This window comes from Ictidomys tridecemlineatus, chromosome 6 (genome assembly GCF_052094955.1).
Source record: "Ictidomys tridecemlineatus isolate mIctTri1 chromosome 6, mIctTri1.hap1, whole genome shotgun sequence".
Taxonomy (NCBI): Eukaryota; Metazoa; Chordata; class Mammalia; order Rodentia; family Sciuridae; genus Ictidomys; species Ictidomys tridecemlineatus.
In genome coordinates this window covers 109,571,160-109,593,385 of record NC_135482.1, presented here as the reverse complement: position 1 = coordinate 109,593,385, position 22,226 = coordinate 109,571,160, and the positions used below count along the sequence as shown (strand labels likewise).

Sequence of the window (22,226 nt, the reverse complement as noted above, 5' to 3'; positions counted from 1 at the left end):
TAAACAAACCCAAGGCCACATGCTAGTCAAGTGCTCTACCACTGAGCTACATTCCCAACCCTTTTAAGATTTTTTTCTTTTGAGACAGGATCTCACCAAGTCCAATTTTACAATTCTATAAATTATTACAGAGCAAATACATCTGTATGACCACTACCCAGGAAAAGAAATAGAATCAGAATCCAGAAGTCCCCATGTATCCCTCCTGTACCACAAATAAAATTCCAACTCTTTGTCACTTAATGAGAAATATGTTGACACGAAAGCATTACTTTTATTTGTTTGGTGCTGGGGATGGAACCCATGGCCTTGAGCAGGCTTCTGGGTCAGGCAGGGAGGGGCAAGCATGGTAGGGGTTCAGATCATGCAGCCCTGCCCCTGAGGATCTTAAAAATTCAAGTCACAGCCAGGCACAGTCATGCACTCCAGTAATCCCAGTAGTTCGGGAGACTGAGACAGGAGGATCCCAAGTTCAAGGCCAGCCTTAGCAATTCAGCAAAGCTCAAAATAAAAAGGGCTGGAGGTATTGCTCAGCGATAAAGTGCACCTGGGTTCAGTAATATGCTTTACCATAGAATTAATCCCAAGTAGTGTTTATATTTTATAAGATAACAATGCTTTCTCTCCTATTTCCCCAGTGGGGGAGGGATGAAGAAAAGACAACTGGAAGATGAAGGGATTCTTGACCTATGAAAAGAAATCCAGTTATTGGCACTGCACTAGGGTGGCTTGTGGCCTCTCAAAAGTCTCTAGACCTTATTAGTGACTTTATAGGATAGGCCAGTGCTGTGATTCCAAAGTCACATTGTGCTTTGCATGTCCTCCGTTCTCTGCCACCAACGTGTTCCTTGAACACCCCTGCCCCTGGAGAGAGGTGCCAGCCTATTTGGTAGCCTCAGCTGATGGACATGATTCACAGCTACACCAGTGAATACTGAGAAGTGGCTACTCAGAGGACTTCAGCCCTCACTCTCTGCCAGGTGCCTTCTCCATGGCTCTAAGCCAGCCCCATTTATGCTCTCATCCCCTGCCTTCAATCCTCTTCCTTTCCTGTCCTCAGTGCCTCTGATCCCCAAGTCCCATCTCCGCCACATCCTGCCTGATTGTCCCTACAAACCTAGCTACTTGGTGGATGGGCTCCCTCTGCAGCGCTACCAGGGCCTCCGCTTTGTAAGTCTTGGATCTGGGTTTGGGGCAGGACTGGGGAGGGATTATTGGCTGTGACTAGGGTAGGTGGTCCTGAGGCTGACTCCCCAGTTTCCCTAGGCCCCATCTCAGCAGACAGGATGGTCCCACAGGTTCCTGGGCCGGGTAAAACTTCCATTCTCCATGGACTAACCCAGACAGACTGTTCTGCAGGGGATGCAAATAGGTAGTGCCTTAGGACCCCCCAACCCCCACACACACACCAACTGCTACAGTGACGATGTCAGGTGGCCTGGCTGAGGCTTCCTACAGCCCCTGCTCCTAGAGCCACACATTGTCCTGCTCAGTCCCACTGGCCTGCCAGTCAGTGGCATTTGTTAAGCTCCAATAAGGCACTGGGGTAAAATCAACGATGAGGACATAGAGCCCATTTAGAGGCCAAAGAGGCAGAGTGAATGCTGTATATTCAGCTGTGAGACTGTGAGAGAGATGGGGGCAGGAAGGAAGTGGTCAGAGTCATCTTGAGGCCTGAGAATTGTTTTTAGCGGCAGTGATCTCGTCTAAGGAGGGCAAAGGAGGCAGTACAGTCAGTAAGAAGAGAGGCTGTTTGGACTGTAGGAGGTGGCAGGAAACCTTCAGAGGCTACAGGAGGAGGAGGGGATGGATTTGGCTGTAGCTGGGGGGTTTGATCCAGAAGAGGAGATGAGGCAATGTGGACTAGACAACTTGACTCGAGGGTGTGTTAGGTCCAGAGGACCCAGGAGAGAGACGTGATGGGCAGAGGAGAATCCCAGGCAGTGTAACCAAATGTTTCATTCAGAGTAGCCCATTGCTCCCTGCCATAGACAGGTCCCTAGGAGCTCTATATTTTGATGACTAGGGATAGGCTAACCCGGCTAACTAGTTCCTTAACGGGATCCCACCCTCTTCCTTCTGCTTCTGCTTTCTCCACTCCCAGGTTCATCTGTCCTTTGTTTATCCCAATGACTATACCCGCCTCAGCCACATGGAGACCCACAATAAATGTTTCTACCAGGAAAATGCTTATTACCAGGACAGGTAAGTGGCACTGAATGGGGGCAAGAAGGTAGCCTTATTCCCAGCCAGGGGAGCTGCTTGGACTAGAGTGGCCCCAAGTGCCCTCCCCGTCCTAGGAGTCTTAGCTCTTCCTGGGTACCTCCCTCCTCCAACACACACACATCCCCTTCCCTAGTCTCCTTCTTCATTCCAGCCGATAGCTGAGCCTGCATGGCACCTGAAGGCGATCCACATCTCTGTTCCTCCTACAGGTTCAGTTTTCAGGAGTACATCAAGATTGACCAGCCAGAGAAGGAGGGGCCCAAGCATCCAGGTACAGAGTGACCGCTGAGGCTTCTGGGTTAGGCTGGGAGGGGCAAGCATGGTAGGGGTTCAGATCATGCAGCCCTGCCCCTGAGGATCTTAAAAACTCAAGTCACAGCCAGGCATAGAGGTGCACTCCGGTAATCCCAGAGATTCGGAAGACAGAGACAAGAGGATCCCAAGTTCAAGGCCAGCCTTAGCAATTCAGCAAAGCTCAAAATAAAAAGGGCTGGAGATGTTGCTCAGCGATAAAGTGCACCTGGGTTCAGTCTCTAGTACTGCAAAAAAAGAAGAAGAAGAAGAAAAAAAAATCCAAATTGCATTGACCCCTCCCCTCCCCCAAGGGAATAGAGAACAACATTCTCAACTTTTCCATATCAAGGTACATGTGAAGAATGACACTGTTTTTAACAGCGTGCTCGGGTTAGCTGGCAGAGATTTAGAGCCCTAGAGATTACTTGGATTACTGGAGGGGAAGACGATCCTTGGCATACCATTTGGGAAGTTTTGCTAAGGAGAGGCCCTTTCTTCTTTTTTTTGGTGGGTGGAGGTACCAGGGATTGAACTCAGGAGCACTCGACCACTGAGCCACATCCCGGGCGGCCCTATTTTATATTTTATTTAGAGACAGGGTCTCACTGAGTTGCTTCGCTTTTACTGAAGCTGGCTTTAAATTTGTGATTTTCCTGCCTCATCCTCCCCAGCTGCTGGGGATTACAGACATGCAAGGCCTTTCTTCTTGAGGGAGTATGGCATGTCTGAGACCATTTATTGGGTCCTAAAAGGGGTCAGACACCTGCCGTGCACTTTATGTACTTTATTAGTGTACTTTTGTTTTGTTTTGTTTTTGTGGTGCTGAGGATTGATCCTAGGTTCTCACACATCTGTTAGGCAAGTGCTCTATCACTGGGCTACATCCCCAACCTTACTTTATGCATTGATATCGCTCAGTCTTCATAATCACCCTCTGAGAGGTGGATCTTTGGAGCCTTAATGCAGATAAAGAAGCTGGGGTTAATTGAAGTTGAAAAACTTTCCCAAGGTCTCACAATTCATTGGCAGAGCCTGGATCCCATCCCCATCTGGAGCCTCTTGGTGTCTCGCACGCATCCTCAGCAGCAGCCTTCTCTGTCTTCTTGGGAAAAGGTTGAAAACTCTGATGAGGAATGGTTATTATTAACAGGTTTTGAGGAGGACCTTCTAGAAGAATCCCAGTATGAAGAAGTGGCAGAGGAGACCCCTGCCTCCCAGGACCAGGATACCAGGATACGAGAGGGAAAACAAACGGTTGCCTCTGTCCCCGGCCAGGAGGTCACTGACTACCGCCTCCGAAGCCTGCGGAAGCTCCTGGCTCAGCCTCAGGGGGCCCCACTGCCTCCCATTTCCAAGCATAACTCCACTGGTCCCTTCCCAGTGAGAGCCAGTGACATCCCAGTCCTCTCACCGGCGAAGAGGAAGAGAAAACCTAGCCCTGAGCCCAGCCGAGATTCACCTCATTCTGACAAACGGGCCCCTGGGAACCTGCCTCAAATTAAGAGACCCAGGCCCACTGGTGACCAACCCCAGAAAGCTCTAGAGCAGTCCCAGTGGCTGAACCAAGTGGAATCCTACATTGCAGAGCAGAGAAGGGGTGACAGGATGGAGCCTCTGGCCCCAAAATGGGGTTGGCATGGAGAGGAGGAAGTGGTGGCGGCTGCAGGCCAGGAAGGACAAGCGGAGGGAGAGGAAGAGGGGGAAGAAGAAGAGGAAGAGGATATGAGTGAGGTGTTCGAATATGTACCTGTGTTTGACCCAGTAGTAAACTGGGACCAGACCTTCAGTGCCCGGAATCTCGACTTCCAAGCCTTGAGGACGGATTGGATTGACCTGAACTGTAACACATCTGGCAATCTGCTACTTCCAGAGCAGGAGGCCCTGGAGGTCACCCGGGTCTTCTTGAAGAAGCTCAACCAGAGGAGCCGGGGGTAAGGTAAAGGGCTTTCCTGGGGCCAAGGGGTGGGGTGCTGCTGGCTGACCAGGAGGGCAGGGACCTGAGTGCTGGTAGCAAGCGCCCCTGCTGCAAGAGAGTGGACTTTCCCTCCCAACCCAGGCTCCTAAGAAGGACAAGTGCCCAGGGCCCCTGCCCCTGCAATGATCGGCACCAGTTAGCCCTTTGTTCCAGTCAGGCAGGTTCTAAAATACCTGGGTATCTGACCCAGGCCCCCAGAGAAGGCTTGGTAGATAGGGTACCCTCCCTCAGAGAGACAGAGACAAACAGGAAGAATAGAGGCTAAAAGTACAAATGAAGACCTCAGGGCCAAACCAAGCATGTTGGTATATACCTGTAAATCCAGTGGCTGCTGAGGCAGGAGGGTCTCAAGTTCCAGATCAGCCTTAGCAAGTCAGCAAAGCCCGAAGCAACTTAGCGAGACTCTGTCTCAAATTTAAAAATGAAATAAAAATATGTTAGGGCTCAGTCATGAGGCATGTCTAGGGATGGATATATGTATATATATTTGTAAATAGATCTTTTATTTTCTCTATCTATCTATTTATTTATATGCAGTGCTAAGGATCGAACCCAGGGCCTCGCACATGCCAGACAAGTGCTCTACCCCTGGCCACAGCTTCAGCCTCTGGAGTTCTATTCTAAGACAGAATCTCATTTAAGTTGTCCAAGCTGGCCTTGAACTTGTGGTTGGCCTGCTGTAGCCTCCCAAGTAGCTGGGATTACAGACTTCTGCCACCAAACCTGGCCAGTTCATTGGTTTTAAAAGTATATTCACAATATTATGTAATTTTCACCACTAATTCCAGAACATTTTTATTACCTTTATTACCTTTTTCTATAGCCAAGTGCTGTGGTACATCCTATAACCCGAGGGGCTGAGGAGGGTGAGGTAGGAGGATTTCTTGAGTCCAGGACTGGAGGCCAGCCTCGGCAACATAGGAAGAACACTTTTCTAATTAAAAGAAGGAAGGGATTTAAAAGAAACTCTGCATCTGTTTGTGGTTTCTTCTCATTCCTCCCTCCTCCCAGTCCCTGGCAACCACTATTGTACTTTTTATCGCTATAGAATTGCCTATTCTGGACATGGCGTATAAATGGAATTATATAATATGTGTCCTTTTGCATCTGTCTTCTTTCACTTAGCAAAATATTCTCAAGGGTCATCCATGTTAGAGAACATGTCAGTTACCTCATTCCTCTGTCCTGGTGAATGATATTTCATTGTGTTGGATATACCACATTTTGTATATCCATTTATCAGTTGATAGACATTTGGATTGTTTCTACTTTTTGGTTATTACAGATACATTGCTGCAGTGAATATTCATGTATCAAATTTTGTGTGAACATGTTTCATTCCTCTTGGGTATTTGTACACCTAGGAGTAGAATCTCTAGGTCACGTGGTAACTCTGTGTTTAACATTTTGAAGAATTGCCAAGCTGTTCTCCAAATCAGCCACATCATTTTACATTCCCGTCAGCAGCATGTGAGAGCTCCAGTTTCTCTACATCCTCATCTGCACTTGTTATTTTCCATTTTATTTTGTTTTAAATAACCATCTCATGGGAACAAAATGAAATCTCATTGTGATTTAGGAGTCTGCTCCCAATAATCCACAATGTTTAATATTGTAGAGGTTGGAGGTGGTTGAGTGCTTGCTTAACATGCATGAAGTTAAACACAGCTCAATAAATAAATAAACGAACTTTACTGTAAAATATAAATGCTGAATGCTCCAATTCACACATGGATTTGTCATAAATTTTACTTAGCCCAGATAATTTATATGAATAAATTAAATGTGTAATAAGTTATTGATATGTTTTTTTTCCTTAAATGTAATTATAAATTATTAAGTTCTTCACCAGTCATGTAATTATTAGTAATTATTAGTTTTCTTTTTCTTTTCTTTTCTTTTCTTTTTTTTTTTTTTTGAGATGGGTCTCACTATGTTGCTCAGGCTAGTCTTGAACTTGTGGACTCAAGTGGAAGACAGGCAACACTGTACTAGGATGCAGGGCTTTGTGTATGTCAAACATGTGCTTTATCACTGAGCTACATCCCCAGCCTTTTTTTTTTTTTTTTTTTTTTTTTAGTTGTAGAAGAACACAATACCTTTATTTCATTTGTTTATTTTTATATGGTGCTAGGGATTGAACCCAGTGCCTCATGCATGCTAGGAAAGCACTCTACCACTGAGCCACAACCTAGCACCCCGACCTTTTTGTTGTTGTTGTTGTTGTTGATGATGATGATGGGGATTGAACTCTCCGCCTGGAGCATGCTAAGCAAGCACTCTATCACTGAGCTACTCCACGAGCCCTGCCAGCCATATTTTTTATTTGAATTGATGCTCAGTAACTATGCATAATTATGGGATAGTGTGACAGTTCAATACAAGTATACAGTGTATAATGATTAGAGAAATTGGCATATATCTCTCCTTCCACATTTATCATTTCTTTGTGTTAGGAGCATTTAAAATCCTCTCTACTAGCAAGTTTGAAATAATTAATTAATTTTTTCCACTATATTTATCCTACTGTGCTATAGAACATTACAAGTCATCCTTCTATCCACTGAACCCCAGTACTCATTAACCATCCTTCTCCATCCCTGCTTTTTCCCCCATCCCCTTCCCAGGCTCTGGTAATCACTGTTCCATTCTCTACTTCTGTGAGATCAATTTTTAGCTTCCACACATAAGTAAGAAAATGCAGTATTTGTCCTTCTGTGCCTGACTTATTTTACTTAACATAGGTCCTCCATTTCCATCCACGTTGCTGCAAATGATAGAATTTTATTCTCTGTATGGTTGAATAATATAATTTTGTATATATTCAACATTTTCCCATTCATCTGAAGATTAGCATTTTGGTTGATTTGATATCTTGGCTGGTTGAATAGTGCTTCAATAAACATGTGAATGTAGTTGTCTCTTCGGCATACTGATTTCAGTTCCTTTGGATGTATGCACAGTAGAGGGATTACTGGATCCTATTGTAGTTCTAGTTAGAGTTTTTGAGAAATCTCCTACTGTTTTCTTTATCGGTTGTACTAATTTACATTCCCAAGACTCTGTGAGAGTTCCCCTTTCTCTACATCCTGGACAGCTTGTTGCTGTTGTTATATTATGACTTTTTGACAGTAGACATTCTTGTTTTAAATATTTTGTCTTAGTTGTAGTTGGACACAGTATCTTTATTTTATTTTTATGTGGTGCTGAGGATCGAGCCCAGTGCCTTGCATGTGCTAGGCCAGTGCTCTACCGCTGAGCCACAACCCCAGCCCTGACGGTAGGCTAAAATGATATCTCATTGTTGTTTATTTGCATTTCCATGATGATTAGTGATGTTGAACATTTTTTTATATACTTATTGTCCTTTTATATATCCCCTTTTAGGAAATCTCTATTCAGGTGTGATGCATGCATATAATCCTAGTGACTCAGGAGGCTACAGCAGGAGGATCTCAAGTTTGAGCCCAGCCTTGGCAACTTAGCAAGGCCCTGTCTCAAAATAAAATAGCCAGTGGTAGGGCTCTTACCTTGCATGTTCAAGGTCCTGTGTTCAATTTCTAGAACTGCAAAGAGAGAGAGGGCAGGGTATGGAAAGCAGGGAGGGAGAGAAATGTTTATTCAGGTCATCTTTGCATTTTTAAATCATATTATTGAGGTGTTTGTTTGTTTGTTTGTTTGTTTTTTGCTGTTGAGTTGTTTCGTGTTTCTTATATATTCTGGATGTTAAACTTTCATTGATAAACAAGTTGCAAATATTTTCTCCCTTTCTGTAGGTTGTTTCTTTACTCATTGTGTTTGTTTTTTTGCAATGCTGGGGATCAAACCCAGGGCCTCACACATGCTAGACAGATGCTTTTCCACTGAGCTACACCCCCATCCCAGAAACTTTTCTCTGACATTTCATCTCCTGTGCTGTCAATGCATTCTATTATTATAGCATCATGATTTGTTTGGGGCATTTTCTTCCCTTGTTTTTTCATGTTGTTCATGTGTCTTCCTCCTAGGTATTACAGTTTCTACACTATAATTTTGTAATGCCTCTGCAGGTTACCAATACCTCACCTCTGGTGTAACCAGGCCTGTGGGGACCTTGGTGATGGTCTTCCCCATCCTGGCTGTTGTCTCTAGATAGAAACAGGCCAGAACAGCCATGTATTGGTAGATCAGGGGGCCGCAGTACCATTGTTCTCCTCCTCTGTGAGTGGGGCCGCATTGGTCTGCTCTGCCTCCTCCACTCCTTGGGCAGGGGTTCAGCTCCCAGAAACTTTTTAGTCTGATGTAATCCCATTTGTCAATTTGTGCTTATGGGGTCATATCTAAAAAATATTTGCCCAGATGAATGTCCTCAAACTTACTTACTCCTGTTTTCATAGTTTCAGGTCTTAAGTCTGATTCATTTTTGAGTTGATTTTTTGTATGTGGTGAGAAATAGGAGTTTTGTTTTATTTTTCTGCATGTGCACATCCTGTTTTCCCAGCACCCTTTATTTCAACAGACTATCTTTTAGATAATTTGTGTTCTTGCTGCTTTTGGTTGGCTGCAAATACCTGGATTTATTTCTGGGTTTTCTATTATGTTTCATTGGACTATGTGTCTGTTTTTATGCCAATACCATGCTGTTTGTGATTTTGATTTGCATTTCTCTAGTGACTAATGATGTTGAGCCAACCAGTCAACATATCTTATCAGAATGTTAATTTGAACAAAGAATTTTTATTAACTAGAGTCAACTTATCAAGGAACCTCTTCTCGGTGACCCCTCATATTCACCTTGTATACTTAGAATGTTTAAGCTATAAAGGACCTTAGAGATGATCATAGCTCAGTAGGTATGTGTTTAAAGATGAAGGCACTGAGCCCTGGAGAGGTTGTGCAACTAACTTCCCTTGGTCCCTTAGCTTATGGAAAAGCTGGAATAAAACCCAGGGTCTCCTGATAACTGATCTCATGGGCTTCTACCACACATGCTCCCTTCACAGTGCAGGGTGGATTACTCAAGTCTCCCACCTTTTCTGCCACAGGAGGTACCAGCTGCAGCGCATCGTGAATGTGGAGAAGCGTCAGGATCAGTTACGTGGCGGTCGCTACCTCTTAGAGCTTGAACTACTAGAACAAGGCCAGCGCCTGGTGCGGCTCTCCGAGTACGTGTCCACACGAGGCTGGCAAGGTGTTGATCCAGCTGGTGGGGAGGAGACGGAGGCCCGGAATCTGCAGGGCCTGGTCTGGAGTCCACACAGACGTCGGAGACATGTCCTGAATGCCCGGGATCCAGAGCCCAAGCTTTGCTGGCCCCAGGGTTTCTCATGGAATCACCGAGCTGTGGTCCACTTTGTCGTGCCTGGTAAGCCTCAGGAGGGTGGGGATCCTAATGATGATCATGAGCACCCAGATCTGTTTTCTCTGATTCAATCTCCCAAGAGTTTGTTGAAGAAGACACTTTATAATTAAGGAAATGGAGCCTCCCCACACACAAAAAGGAATGAGCTTAAGGTTACGTGACTGGTAAATTAACCAAGAATAGGTGCTGACTTGTAGGCCAGTGATCTTTCTTTCACACTAGGTTTCAGAACTGGATGTGATTATGAACCGAGATTGTTGAATAAATAAGATAAGGAGGATACTGTATACAATGGCTTTGTTATTATTTATTTATTTCAGTGCTGGGGTTCAAGCCCAGGGCCTCAAGCATGCTTAGCAATCACTCCACAACTGAGCCATATTCCCAGGCCTAGAGTGGTTTTTACTGATTTATTTGTTTCTTTTTTGGTTCTGGGATTGAACCCAGGGACACCCTACCACTGAGCCACATCCCCAGCCCTTTTTATTTTGAGACAGGATCTTGCTGAGTTGCCAAGAGCCTTGCTGAATTGCTGAGGTGGGCTTTAAACTTGCAGTCCTCCTTCCTGCCTTAGCCTACCAAGTGACACGGATTACAGGCGTGCACCACTGTGCCAGGTCCCACGTGGTTTTGGTAATGAGAAGGGAAAACTTATAACAGGCAGGAGAATTACAGTATTGCAGGAAAGGATTGAAGGGTAGTGATATAGACAGAAAAGAAGGTCTGATGGTTTGCTAGGAGAGAGCTAATGATGAGCCCTAGCCCCAGGCCTTCTCTCAGGGGCCTTCTCTCAGGTTGTTCATGGAGCTGGATGTAGAGGCCAGGCTACTTGTCAGCACTCCCTCTCTTTGGTTCTCTGCTCTTGCTAATTGATTTCCTACAGCCACATTGTTCCCTAAGCAAAGGTCTAGTGGGGACTCCGGACTCACATTGGAGCTTACAGTGGAGATGATCATCTTTCACTTACCTGTTTCTTTATTCCTGCCTGGCCCACCGGGGCAGTGAAGAACCAGGCACGCTGGGTGCAGCAGTTCATCAGAGACATGGAGAACCTGTTCCAAGTCACCAGTGACCCACACTTCAACATCATCATCACTGACTATAGCAGTGAGGACATGGATATTGAGACAGCTCTCAAGAGATCCAAGCTGCGGAGGTGAGGAGGACCCCTGACCAGGCCACAGCCTGGGCTGCCTCCTTCCTGAAGTCCTAGGCTTTATTCGGTCCAATGCAGAGACAGAAGTCCCACCCAGTCGCCAGCTTTTCCCCAAGGACTTACCTGCTGATATGAACCCCATCCCAGGAACACTCCATCTCTTCTGTGCTAAAGAAGAGCTTTCCTCTTCCTCCAGGGGACCGCTGCAGATGAGTTCTAATCCTCAGCCCCTGCTTTCTCCTCTTCCTACAGCTACCAGTATATGAAGCTCAGTGGAAACTTTGAACGCTCAGCTGGACTTCAGGCTGGCATAGATCTGGTGAAGGTAATCAGTCTGTAGGGGGCTTAGGAGATGTGATTAGAGACTGGTTAAGAGGTAGAGAGGCATTTGAGATGTGTCAGCTCCTGAAAAGGGAATGGAATGGGACACATTGGTATTAGTCCCACAGTCATATTTTGTTACTACAACAAAATACCTGAGAGAATCAACTTAAAAAGAAAGACAGGTTTGTCTTATCTCATTGTTTCAGAGCTTTCAGTTCATAGTCACTTGGCCCCATTGCCTTTGGTCCAGCGTTGATGCAAAACATCATTGTGGAATGAAGGATGCTCCTCACTTATTGGTGGCCAGAAAACAAAAGAGAGATACAAAGGGACCAGAGTCCCAATACCCACCTTTAAGGGCACTAGCTCCCCCCACCCAGGCCCACCTCCTAAACATTCCACTGACTTCCTAGAGCACTACAGATGGGCCACCAAACCTTCAGCTCATGCATCTTTGAGGGACACTTACCCAAAGCGTAGCCAGGAGCATTCTCCCTGCTATGCTGCAGGCCCAGGCCAAGTGTGGGACTAAGCAAATGACAATGGAGCCTTTGTCCAGAGTCCTCAGAGCCCACAAAAATTGGGGGGAGTCAGAATTCACTGTTGGACGGTAAGAACTCTGTTCTGATGCTCAGTAGTGTGGAAACCTGCCCAGTGGTTAGTTCTGGGCAAGTTTGTCGGTCATTCTAATGGAGAAGAGCCTGGGGATTCTCCTAGAGAGTGGCCTCCCACCAGCCCTCTGGTGACCCTGCACCCTCCCCCCACTTTTTTTTTTCTTTTTTTTTTTTCTTCCATGGTCATGCAGCTCTTGGTTAAAAGGGCTGCCTGTGGGAGGCAGGTGGCCCCAGTCATGCACACGCATGTACTCTGGCTCTGCAGCCTGATCCCCAATGCAACGCACAGGTGCAGCTGACCCTGCCCGTTCTGTCCCCAGGACCCACACAGCATCATCTTCCTCTGCGACCTCCATATCCACTTCCCTGCTGGAGTCATCGATACCATCCGGAAGCACTGTGTGGAGGGCAAGATGGCCTTTGCCCCGATGGTGATGAGGCTGCATTGCGGAGCCACCCCGCAGTGGCCTGAGGGTGAGCCCTGCTCTGAGTTAGGGAAGAGGAAAAAAACCTTTGTGGCCTTGGTTCTCAACCTCAGAGCTGAAAACAGTCATGTTTGTGAACATCGTCATCCTCTTTTCCTGCCCTGCCCCCCACTACCTTTGAGCCTCCAGACAGTCCAGAGAGAAGTGCCCCGAGCTGCGCTGACAGCCACAGCCAGAGATGCAGCAGTGAACATTTCCCACCCATCTTCCCCTTCATCCATTTGCCAAACATTTATTAGAAATTCACTGTATGCTGCATGCTGTGCCCCTGTGAGGGTATGAAGGTGGGAAGAGGAAAATGCAGTCAACTGACCTGCAGCTGTGTGTTGTGTGGCTGCTGTTGTCAGATCCTGTCATCAGCCTGTGGTCAGTGCTATATTTGGTGGACCCTAACCTTGGTTAGAGGGCTTCTGCCCAAACAGGCAAGGGACCTGTTCAGCTAAGACAGCATTCAGCTTTAGTCACCCCCACCCTCCCTCTTTCAGAAAAGCCTCTAAGAGCACAGCCCAGAAGCCTTTTAAATTTCTTCCTTCTGACCGTGGCTCATCTCACCCGGAGCTTCTTGTCTGTCCACAGGCTACTGGGAGGTGAATGGATTTGGGCTGCTTGGCATCTACAAGTCAGACCTAGACAAGATCGGGGGCATGAACACTAAGGAGTTCCGAGACCGCTGGGGTGGAGAAGACTGGGAGCTGCTGGACAGGTAACTAGGGAAAGGAGGGCGTCCAAGACATCTGCTGGAATTGCATTCCATACTGTGCTCTAAGGAAGGAACAGAGCTGGATCACCCAGCTGGGCCCCTTGGCTGCCGATTTCCCCATGAACAAGTAAAAGGCATGGGTTCTGAGGAAGCTCTCAGGTGACTGCCTCACACGCACTCTGTAAGCTAGCAGAGAGGGATGATACTCCTGCTGTCTATGTCACAAGGCTGCTGTGACAATTAAACTGCTCAGTAAACTGTCAGAGGAAAAGCAAAAACAGCTGATCTGTAAAAGTTCAAGTGGTAATGTTCTCAGCACCAGGTGAGGTGCTCTGGCAAATATCACTGCCTCGTCCCTAAACTGGGTAGATCTCCCCATCACAGCTGCCAGAGGCTGTGTGGAAATAGATAAGGGAGACACAGGCCAAGGGTCAGGAAAGACTTTGGGGTTCACAAAAGAAGCATTGAAGGACAACAAGATATCCAGGAGGTTGTGGGATTGGGGGAATCAGTGGGGGAGGAGATTTAGAGAAGAGGTAATAGCCTCAGAGAAGAAGAGGAACATAGGATAACACAGTACAGGCTGTAGGCGTGGTAGGAGGGCTGGGAGCGAGTGTTTTAGCAGGGAGCCAGATTGTGCAGTGAGGACTGGGGATGTGGCTCAGGGGTGTGTACCTGGCACACATGAGGCTGATGAGGCTGTGGGTTCAAGCTTTGGAACCGCAAAAAAAAAAAAAAAAAAAAAAAATGTGCAGTGACATCAAGTTTAGGGGAGGAAGGAACATAGGGGCAGTGAGGAAGTTGCTGCCTATAATTGCATGATATTCCTCTTTTAAGAAGTTTGCTGCTAAGAGAAAGGGAAGGAAAGAGGTACCTTGAGAGTTGAGCTTAAGAGGAAGGAGCAAAGGAGAAAGAGGGGAGGAAAGGGTTTAGTTACTGGAAGGGTGACTGGGGGAGGAGGACAGGGCAAAGTCAGGGGCACCTGGGGCAGGGGACCTTGACAAAGGCATGCACTTCTTCCTGAGAGATGGGACAAGATGCAGCCACCAATCACTGAGCACCTGTATTTGGCAGGTGACTCACATGTTCCTTTGTTTCTCTCTCCCCAAACCCCTGTGTGGTAGGTGTAATTTTCTCCGTTCTTCAAAGGAGAAAACTGAGTCATGAAGAGTAGGTAATAACTTGCCCCAGATCTTTCCCATTTAAGTGTCAGAAGCTTAAAAACTAGGCCTGTGTGTGATTTTCCCCAAGATGGAAGGTGACAATACCGAGAGAACTGAAAGTGAAAAGGGGGATGTTGAGGCATGTTATGTCAGATAACTCAGATCTCAGAAAACTAGATCAAAGTTGATCTCAAAAGTTGGGAAGCCCAGTATAGTGGTTACTATCACCCTTGATCTCTGTGCTGTGCTTTGTGTGTTTGTGTGTGTGTATGTGGGGGGGGGCTTCTTGTTCTTGTTTTGGGGGCGTTTCTTTTTTACCCCCGCCTTTGCAGTGCTAGAGATAGAACTCAGGACCTCACACTTGCTAAGCAAGCACTGTACCACTGAGCTACCTCCCCCAGCTGTTTTTATTTTACATTGAGACAGGATCTGCCTAAGTTATCAGGGCTAGCCTTAGATTTGGAATTCTCCTGCCTCAGTCTCCACAGTCTCTGAGGTCATAGGTGTGTGCCACTATGCACCCAGCTGGGCTTTGTGCTTTGACACAGATGTCTGTCATGATTCTTAACTTGCCTGCCTCCTTTAAGGCCCAAAGAGAATGAATCTGTTTCCAATTCCAGCTACTTGCAGCTCTGTCAGAAGTGCAGGCCTTCTTGTGAAAGGGTCACCCAATGGGCTATGCAAATAGAAAAGGAACAGGGAGGGCTGGAGATTCAAGGGGCCCGGGGTTCCATCACCAGCACTGAGAGAGAGAGAGAGAGAGAGAGGGAGAGAGAGAGAGAGAGAGAGAGGGAGAGAGAGAGAGAGAGAGAGAGAAGGAACAGAGGCAGGGTCTGGGGATAGAATCTCCAACTCTAGCCCTTTGACTCTCTCAGATACTACCATGAGTGCCCTGTGTTACTAGGCATCAGGAACTGTGCTTACATCCATCATATCTACTTATGTGTATTATATTATGTATAATATGTATGTATATGTGTATGTATGTTGGAAGTAGTGGTGAAGACTAGAGATGATGGATGCAAATAGCACATATATTTATAAAATTGTTATCCTCTTTCTAAAGATAGCAAACAGGTTCTGACAGGTGATGTGACTTGCCCAGACACGTTGCTGGGATTCTAACACCAGCAGCTGGGCTTCAAAGCCCGCACTCTTTCCACTACACCCAACTTCCTCCGTTCCACGGGAGGTGACCAGGGGAAGGAGGAACAGGGTCTGACGTAGATGTGAGAGGGTCAGTTCCTCAGGGGCCCGAGCTGCTTCCCAGTTGCTGTGTGTGCTTCCGTGGGCTCATCCTGCCCCTCCCTCTTTCAGGATCCTCCAAGCAGGCCTGGAAGTGGAGCGTCTTTCCCTCAGGAATTTCTTCCATCATTTCCATTCCAAGCGAGGCATGTGGAACCGACGCCAAATGAAGATGCCGTAGTCCCTGGAGCCACATGCAGCTCCTTGACTTGCTGTTGTTCCCCAGCGCCCCTGCTCGCTGCTGGAGAAGGGGAGGGCAGGGGGGCAGAAGCGATGGCTAGGCCCCGAGAGGCCTCAGAGCCAATTCCCCTTTCCACTATGAGCTGTCCCCTCATGCAGAGACAGGTGCCAAGACTCCTCTGCCACTCAATCAACAGAGAGAGAACGGCTCCTGAGACAGATGGGGCAGCCAGGTCAAGGAAGGATAGCCCTGCTTGAGCAATACTGTTGTTATCCATGAAGGTGCATTCCAGTCACCCGCCCCCCCCATGCTCCTCTTGGGAGTATTGGCCATTGAAACTGGAAACTTCTGCTGGACATATTTTAATGGGGGGTTTATTTTTTTAACCAGAGAACCAAAACTGCTGTTCAGACCCAGCATTGACTGCGAATGGGGTGGAGTTGTACATTGAAGGAGTAATCCCAGTCGCAGATCCCAGATCCATTTGTGTGTAGAGATGTGTCCCTAGGGCACTGTCCCTTCCAGAGGTGCTGGCCACACGTGGAGCAGGTCTAGCTCTAGCCCAGGCTTGTGCCTTTAAACACACATACATTTCTCCTGGTAGCCCCTGAACCGAAGGCCGGCGGTGAGGGCATTAACCTCATCCCTCCAGGTGGCACTAACTTCAGACCAGAAGCACAGAACTGGCAGCCAGGTCCAGGTACAAAGGTGGGGTTGGGAGATCGGGAACTAATGAGCATTGGGCTTACCTTGCCCAGTGTTGGACATATGAGCCATGCAGAACCCACAAGATGAAAAAGACCAGAGATGGATGCCCCTTCCCTTCCCAGCTCACCTGTGAGATAAGGCCTCTGGAGAGGGTAGAGAGAGGCCAGCCAAGAGGATGTGGACGTAATCCATCAACTTTGTGTAGATGAGAAGAGGAGGCAGAGATCAGGCAGAGAGGGATGGAAAGGGAAGTGGAAAACTTGAATCCCAGAAGCCCAGCTCCCCTATGAATTTGCCCTCCTGCAGGGAGAGCCCCAGCTGCTTGTCCCTGAGGGGAAGACGAGGAAGGGGTGTGGGTGAAACCTCAGACCTCGAGACAGGAAGTGGGCAAGGCAAGAGGTGTGGGGAGCTGAGGATATTGTCCTGAAAGGTATCTTCCCCAAGGGTTGGGGGAGCAGGAGGAACTGAAAAGTAAAGCAGTTTCAGGGAAAATCACCCTTGGCCTTTTCAGTCTGCGACCACCCTTTATGTCACCTGATGATCATGCACTTATCTTGCACTAATAATCCCCGGGTACTTTTGTGGCTGGGGACTTTTCTACTGCTGCTGTTAAATTCACCAATGGTGCATTGGATGCTGGATCTTGAACTCCAGAGTCTGTGGACGGAGCTGAGCACAGGGCCTCCCTGTTGGGAGGTGCAGCAGGGCCCAGGAGCTCCATGCTGTGACAGTCTACATCACAACGTTCAGAGCTAGGGTCTACCTGGTGGGCTCTGCATTCACCAAGAGCAAAACCGTGGCATGTGGGAGGATGGAGCCCATTGAGAACCTTCTGGACTTTGGAGAGAATCCTGCCTTCCTCTAAGGAATCAAGAAGGACAGAGACGTTTCGTTAATAGGCCGTGGCTTGTATGCCATACCTGCCCCCCTGGGATGTGGCTTTTACTGGTCCCTGCTCAGGACTGTACCCTCTGGAAAGGACCACATAGGAGGTAGGCTAGGACTGCAGTTGGCTGATTGGGGTGCCAGCTTTCGTTTTAGGGCCACTCTTATCCTTGGCATTGCACTGGAGGCAACAGTCCCAACAGCCCTCTTTATCCACCTCTCCTAAGGACCAGGAGCCAGCCCAGCCTTCCCTGCCCTGCCCACACCCCTCTGTCCTTGGGCCAGTGCCTTGTGTTTGATGTCTGTTACCTCCCCACCATCTGCCTTAATGAGAAGGGCCGGACATGGCCCCTACTCTGTAGAGAAATGTCTTGGGTGAGGGGAGGGAGTGGGTGAAGGGAGGGAAAGCATTAAATACAGCATCTTCTTAGAAAACAAATGGCTCTCGTGTTTTCCTGTTGCCCATCATGGAAGAGGGTTGAATTGAGGGGCACAAGGATTGCATCTCCATCCCTCTGAGAGGTATGCCGAGGACCTCCCTCACTGCCCTCCACCCTTGCTGCTAGTTTGGGGAAGTTGCCGAGTTCTATGCTGTGGTTTGTTCAAGGATATAACATTGTCTTTGGTGTCTCACAGTCTGATAGTAGACCAGGCATTTTCTGTTCAGTAAATTAATGGAAATTGGCCATTCAGCTGAGAATGACTATAGACACCCTGGGTGAAGAAGGCTAGCTATCGGGCCAGATGGTTTGGTGAGCAGTGGATAAGAGCCAAGGGGTAGCTTATTCTAAGTTAACAGATGGGGCTGTGGTCCATGCCTGTAATCCCAGAGATTCAGGAGGCTGAGGCAGAAGGATCACAAGTTCAAGGTCAGCCTCAGCAACTTAGTGAGACACTATCAAAATAAAAAATAAAAAGGGCTGGGGATGTGGCTCCATAGTAGAGAACTCCTGAGTTCAACCCCTGGCACTGCAAAAATAAATAAGAATTAATTAATTAATTAAAATAGCAGATAGGGCTGGGGATGTCGCTCAGTGGTAGAGTGTTTGCCTAGCATGTGCAAGACCAATAAAAATGAAAAATCACTTCTGTTTGCAAGTTGACTGTCCTCGGTGTATTTGGCCTGAGCGAAGATCAAAATTTGTATTTAGTAAACATGTGCTTAAGAGACACTTTGGAGGTGCGGGGTACTAGGGATTGAACCTAGGGGCTTTACCACTGAGCTACACCCCCAGCCCTTTTAATTAATTTATGTATTTTTATGTTGACACAGGCTCTCACAAAATTGCTTAGGGCCTTGCTGAGTTGCTGAGGCTGGCCTGAAAAATTTGCCATCCTCCTGTCTCAGCCTCCCCAATTGCTGGGATTATAGGTATGTGCTACCACACCCAGCAGGAGACACTGTAATGTGAAAGCTATTATAGGTTTCAGTAGGTCCTTGAAAAGGTTTGTGCATAAATGCATTAGTCCAGAATCGACTGATCTGTGATTGAGGTAGGAGATGTAATAATCCCTTTCCAGGACACAGAGAGGGCATTCAGACACCAGCCTGGATACTGATACTGGAGCCTTCACAACTGAAGACAAGGAGATTGACCCTGGATTCACAGAGATTTTTATAGATAGAAGTTAATCCATTTTACACAAAGGGAGAACTGAGGCCTGGCGCAGAGGGAGGGCATGGGGTGGGCTCGGAACCAAAGGCTTGATCTCACATTAACCTGCCATAGGCGCAGGAGATGCTGCCAGGGAGGGAAGATTGGCAGTATTGGAGTCAGAGCTCAGGAATGCGGAACAAGGTGGAGTCCCTTAGACCTGTAAAGTATCACATCTTTATTCGGGTGCTCTAGGGAAGAAGCCAGCACAGCTATATTGCCCTTTTAGAAGCTCTCCCAGGGGCTGTGGAAAGTGCCCATTAGCATGGCAGATCAAGGAGGAAGGAGGCAGAAGCAGTCCCAGAACCAGTACCTGTAGAGGAAACAGACAAGAGGCAATGAGGAGAGCAGGACAGACCAGTGCTCCTCAAACTTGGATGCAGACACTGTTCACCTGGCAGTCTTACTAAAATGCAAGTGCTGATTCCATGACTGGAATGGAGGCCTGAAGTCCTGCATTTCTAAAGCCGGCTCCCAAGTGATTTTGTAGATTCTTCTGGCTCATGGACCATAATCTGAGTAACAAGAGCTGCTAGACAATACCAAAGAGACATTTCATGTTTCTGTCTTTCTCTTGCTAGATGGGCTGAACCAAACACTAGCCCCATTAGCTTCCAGCCCACCCCAGGCTGTGGAATAATCTGAGCCTAAGAACTATAGGAGTCACTCACTGGGAGAAGGGACTTAGGGTAGGTCTTATTAAGAACCAGTCCCGGGCTGGGGATGTGGCTCAAGCGGTAGCGTGCTCGCCTGGCATGGGTGCGGCCCGGGTTCGATCCTCAGCACCACATACCAACAAAGATGTTGTGTCCACCGAAAACTAAAAAATAAATATTAAAAAAAAATCCCTCTCTCTATTAAAAAAAAAAAAAAAGAACCAGTCCCCTGCCTGGCATGGTGGCACATGCCTATAATCCCAGCGGCTGGGGAGGCTGAGACAGAAGGATCGCAAGTTCAAAGCCAGCCCCAGCAAAAAGCTAGGCGCTAAGCAACTCAGTGAGACCCTGTCTCTAAATAAAATATAAAAAAAAAAAAAATAGGGCTGGGGATATGGCTCAGTGGTCAAATACCCCTGAGATAAATCCCTGGTACCCTCTTCCCCCCCCCCCAAAAAAAAAAAGAACCAGTCCCCACTCTTCAAGACACCCCTTTGGCCCTAGACCTATAGGCCTTCCCCTTTGGCTTGGCAAGGGAGATTCTTCTTACCCCAACCCCCAGAGGGGACAGATGGGCCACCTGGGGGAGCCCTTAGATCAGGAACCTCCCATTCTTCCTCACCTAGGTCCCAGGCTGTGCTCAAAGAGGATTCCTTGAGGCCCTGGCAGTCAGGAAGCCTGTTTTTTGTGCCCCAAAGGCTGTAATGAAGACATTGATGACAACAGTGATGAAGACCAAGGTGGTGGCCGCATTGTTGAGCTGGTTTAGTCGCCATTGCTTCTGCACCTCGTTCAGGTTCAGCCGTGCTGTGGAGGAGTAGGGGGGGGGAAGGGAGGATCAGAGCAGGAGCCCCACCCTGGAGCTTCCCTCCCCACATGCACTAGCTTGGAGAAAGTCTGGCACTTCAGAGGTCCACATGGCAGAAATCAAGGGAAGTGGTCATCGTTGGGCTGAGATTGAAATGCCTTTGGCCCTCCTGACAGCACATGGTACTTCATGGGATAGGATTTGGGAATTCAAACAGGTTCTTCCAAGAGTGGAGATAAATAATCACAAAATACTATAGGGAGCTGGGTGCGGTGGCGCACTCCTGTAATCCAGCAGCTCAGGAGGCTGAAGCAAGAGGATCACAAGTTCAAAGCCAGCCTCAGCAATTTGGGGAGGCCCTGAGCAACTTAGCAAGACCCTGCCTCAAAATAAAATACAAAAAAAAAAAAAAAAAAAAAGGCTGGGATGTTGCTCAGTGGTTAAGCACCTCTGGATTTAATCCTCCATACCAAAACCAAAAACCAAAATGCCTGTAGGGAACTCTGCCACAGTGAGTAAAGACCATCATTCGGCAGGTATTGTGGAGTGTCCATCTTCTGGGATATCAGGATAGAGCAGATTTCTAGTCTTGCTGAACAGGAGTTATTTGTGCACTTGTAGGTGCAGTAGGCTAACCCTAAGTATCCAAATTGGCATGTGCCAACCCAGGGGACTGGCTCCTCACCAATGACAACCAAGAGGATTCCGATGACCACCTGCAGGAGCAGAGAGATGCTGATGAGGGTGACCAGGGCAGTGTAGTAATGAGAGGACGGTCCCTGCTCAAGCACCGCTTTCAGCCGTGTGGCATTGGACATGAAGAGAGCCACATCCAGCATGCTCTCTGCCACACTCTTCTTGGTGGCATAATGGTTCAGGTTGATGGGTTGGTTCCTCCTGGGGTTGGAGTTCCCAGGCTGTAACAGAGAAAGCACAGACTTAACCTAGGAAACTTCAGAAGGGAAGCAGTGGAGAGACTGGAAAGTGGAGAGAGATTTTAATTCCCTTCCCAAAGCAGGTGGGAATGCCCTCACCATTGATGGTGAGGCCCTGCATGGTTTATGGGTTTATGGCTTGAAGAAAAAGAAAGGGCTACTGGGCATTGTGGCCCAGACTTGCAGTCCCAGGTCCTCGGGAGGCTGAGGTGAAGGGTCTTTTGAGCCCAGGAGTTTGAGATCAGTCTGGACAACATAGGGAGACTCTGTTTCAATAAATCAGTAAGCACAGACAAAATGAATTCATATAATAAACAAAAGAGGGCTGGGGTTCTGGCTCAGCAGTAGAACACTTGCCTAGCAACACCTACGAGGCCCTGGGTTCGATCCTCAGCACCACATAAAAATAAAAAAATAAAATAAAGGTATTGTGTCCAACTACAACTAAAAAATAAACATTTTTTAAAATAAACAAAATAAATAAATAAATAAAACATTAGACTACAGAAACTTTGAGCTCTGAAGTGATGCTATGCTGTGACGTCTACTTTATGGAGGACCACTTTCCCTCACACCTTGATACATCCAGCAATAGGTGAATTGAAGCTTGGGTAAAATGGAATAGATGCTTTTTCTCCTAAAATGACATGGTCCCAAGGGAGGTTGCATAGCTCAGTGAATTAAACATGAGCTGCCTTTCAATCCACTCAGTCCCTGAACTAAGAACCCTGGAGCCTCAGCCCTGTTCACAAACATATTGGCCATTAAGCATAGGCTGTCAGAATACATGTATGTAAGCATGTATATATACACACAGTAATTAGTGCATGATAGTTAAAAACAGTTTTTTATTTTTCAATACCAAGGATTAAACC

General features: G+C 47.3%; 2 protein-coding genes and 1 non-coding gene across 3 annotated transcripts in view; 1 reads left to right on the top strand and 2 right to left on the bottom strand.

Moving 5' to 3' along the window:
• The window catches only part of B4galnt3 (beta-1,4-N-acetyl-galactosaminyltransferase 3), a 105,663-nt gene extending 87,927 nt beyond the window's left edge, over nt 1-17,736 (top strand). The window contains exons 11-20 of the mRNA XM_040281212.2: nt 1,061-1,170; nt 2,105-2,205; nt 2,436-2,497; nt 3,671-4,451; nt 9,520-9,839; nt 10,839-10,992; nt 11,245-11,317; nt 12,251-12,404; nt 12,992-13,118; nt 15,596-17,736. Coding sequence (XP_040137146.2) covers nt 1,061-1,170; nt 2,105-2,205; nt 2,436-2,497; nt 3,671-4,451; nt 9,520-9,839; nt 10,839-10,992; nt 11,245-11,317; nt 12,251-12,404; nt 12,992-13,118; nt 15,596-15,704 — 1,991 coding nt within the window. The 3' untranslated portion in view covers nt 15,705-17,736. The remainder of the gene's footprint in view (nt 1-1,060; nt 1,171-2,104; nt 2,206-2,435; nt 2,498-3,670; nt 4,452-9,519; nt 9,840-10,838; nt 10,993-11,244; nt 11,318-12,250; nt 12,405-12,991; nt 13,119-15,595) is intronic.
• On the bottom strand, nt 12,114-12,215 carry LOC120888793 (small nucleolar RNA SNORA76). Its single transcript, XR_005732478.1, has one exon. It is a non-coding gene; the product is annotated as a small nucleolar RNA SNORA76 (small nucleolar RNA).
• Nucleotides 17,737-18,900: 1,164 nt separating the features above from the next.
• The window catches only part of Ninj2 (ninjurin 2), a 98,001-nt gene continuing 94,675 nt past the window's right edge, over nt 18,901-22,226 (bottom strand). Inside the window, exons 2-4 of the mRNA XM_021732129.3 lie at nt 21,102-21,333; nt 20,231-20,415; nt 18,901-19,265 (exon numbers count right to left, since the gene is read on the bottom strand). Coding sequence (XP_021587804.1) covers nt 20,249-20,415; nt 21,102-21,333 — 399 coding nt within the window. The 3' untranslated portion in view covers nt 18,901-19,265; nt 20,231-20,248. The remainder of the gene's footprint in view (nt 19,266-20,230; nt 20,416-21,101; nt 21,334-22,226) is intronic.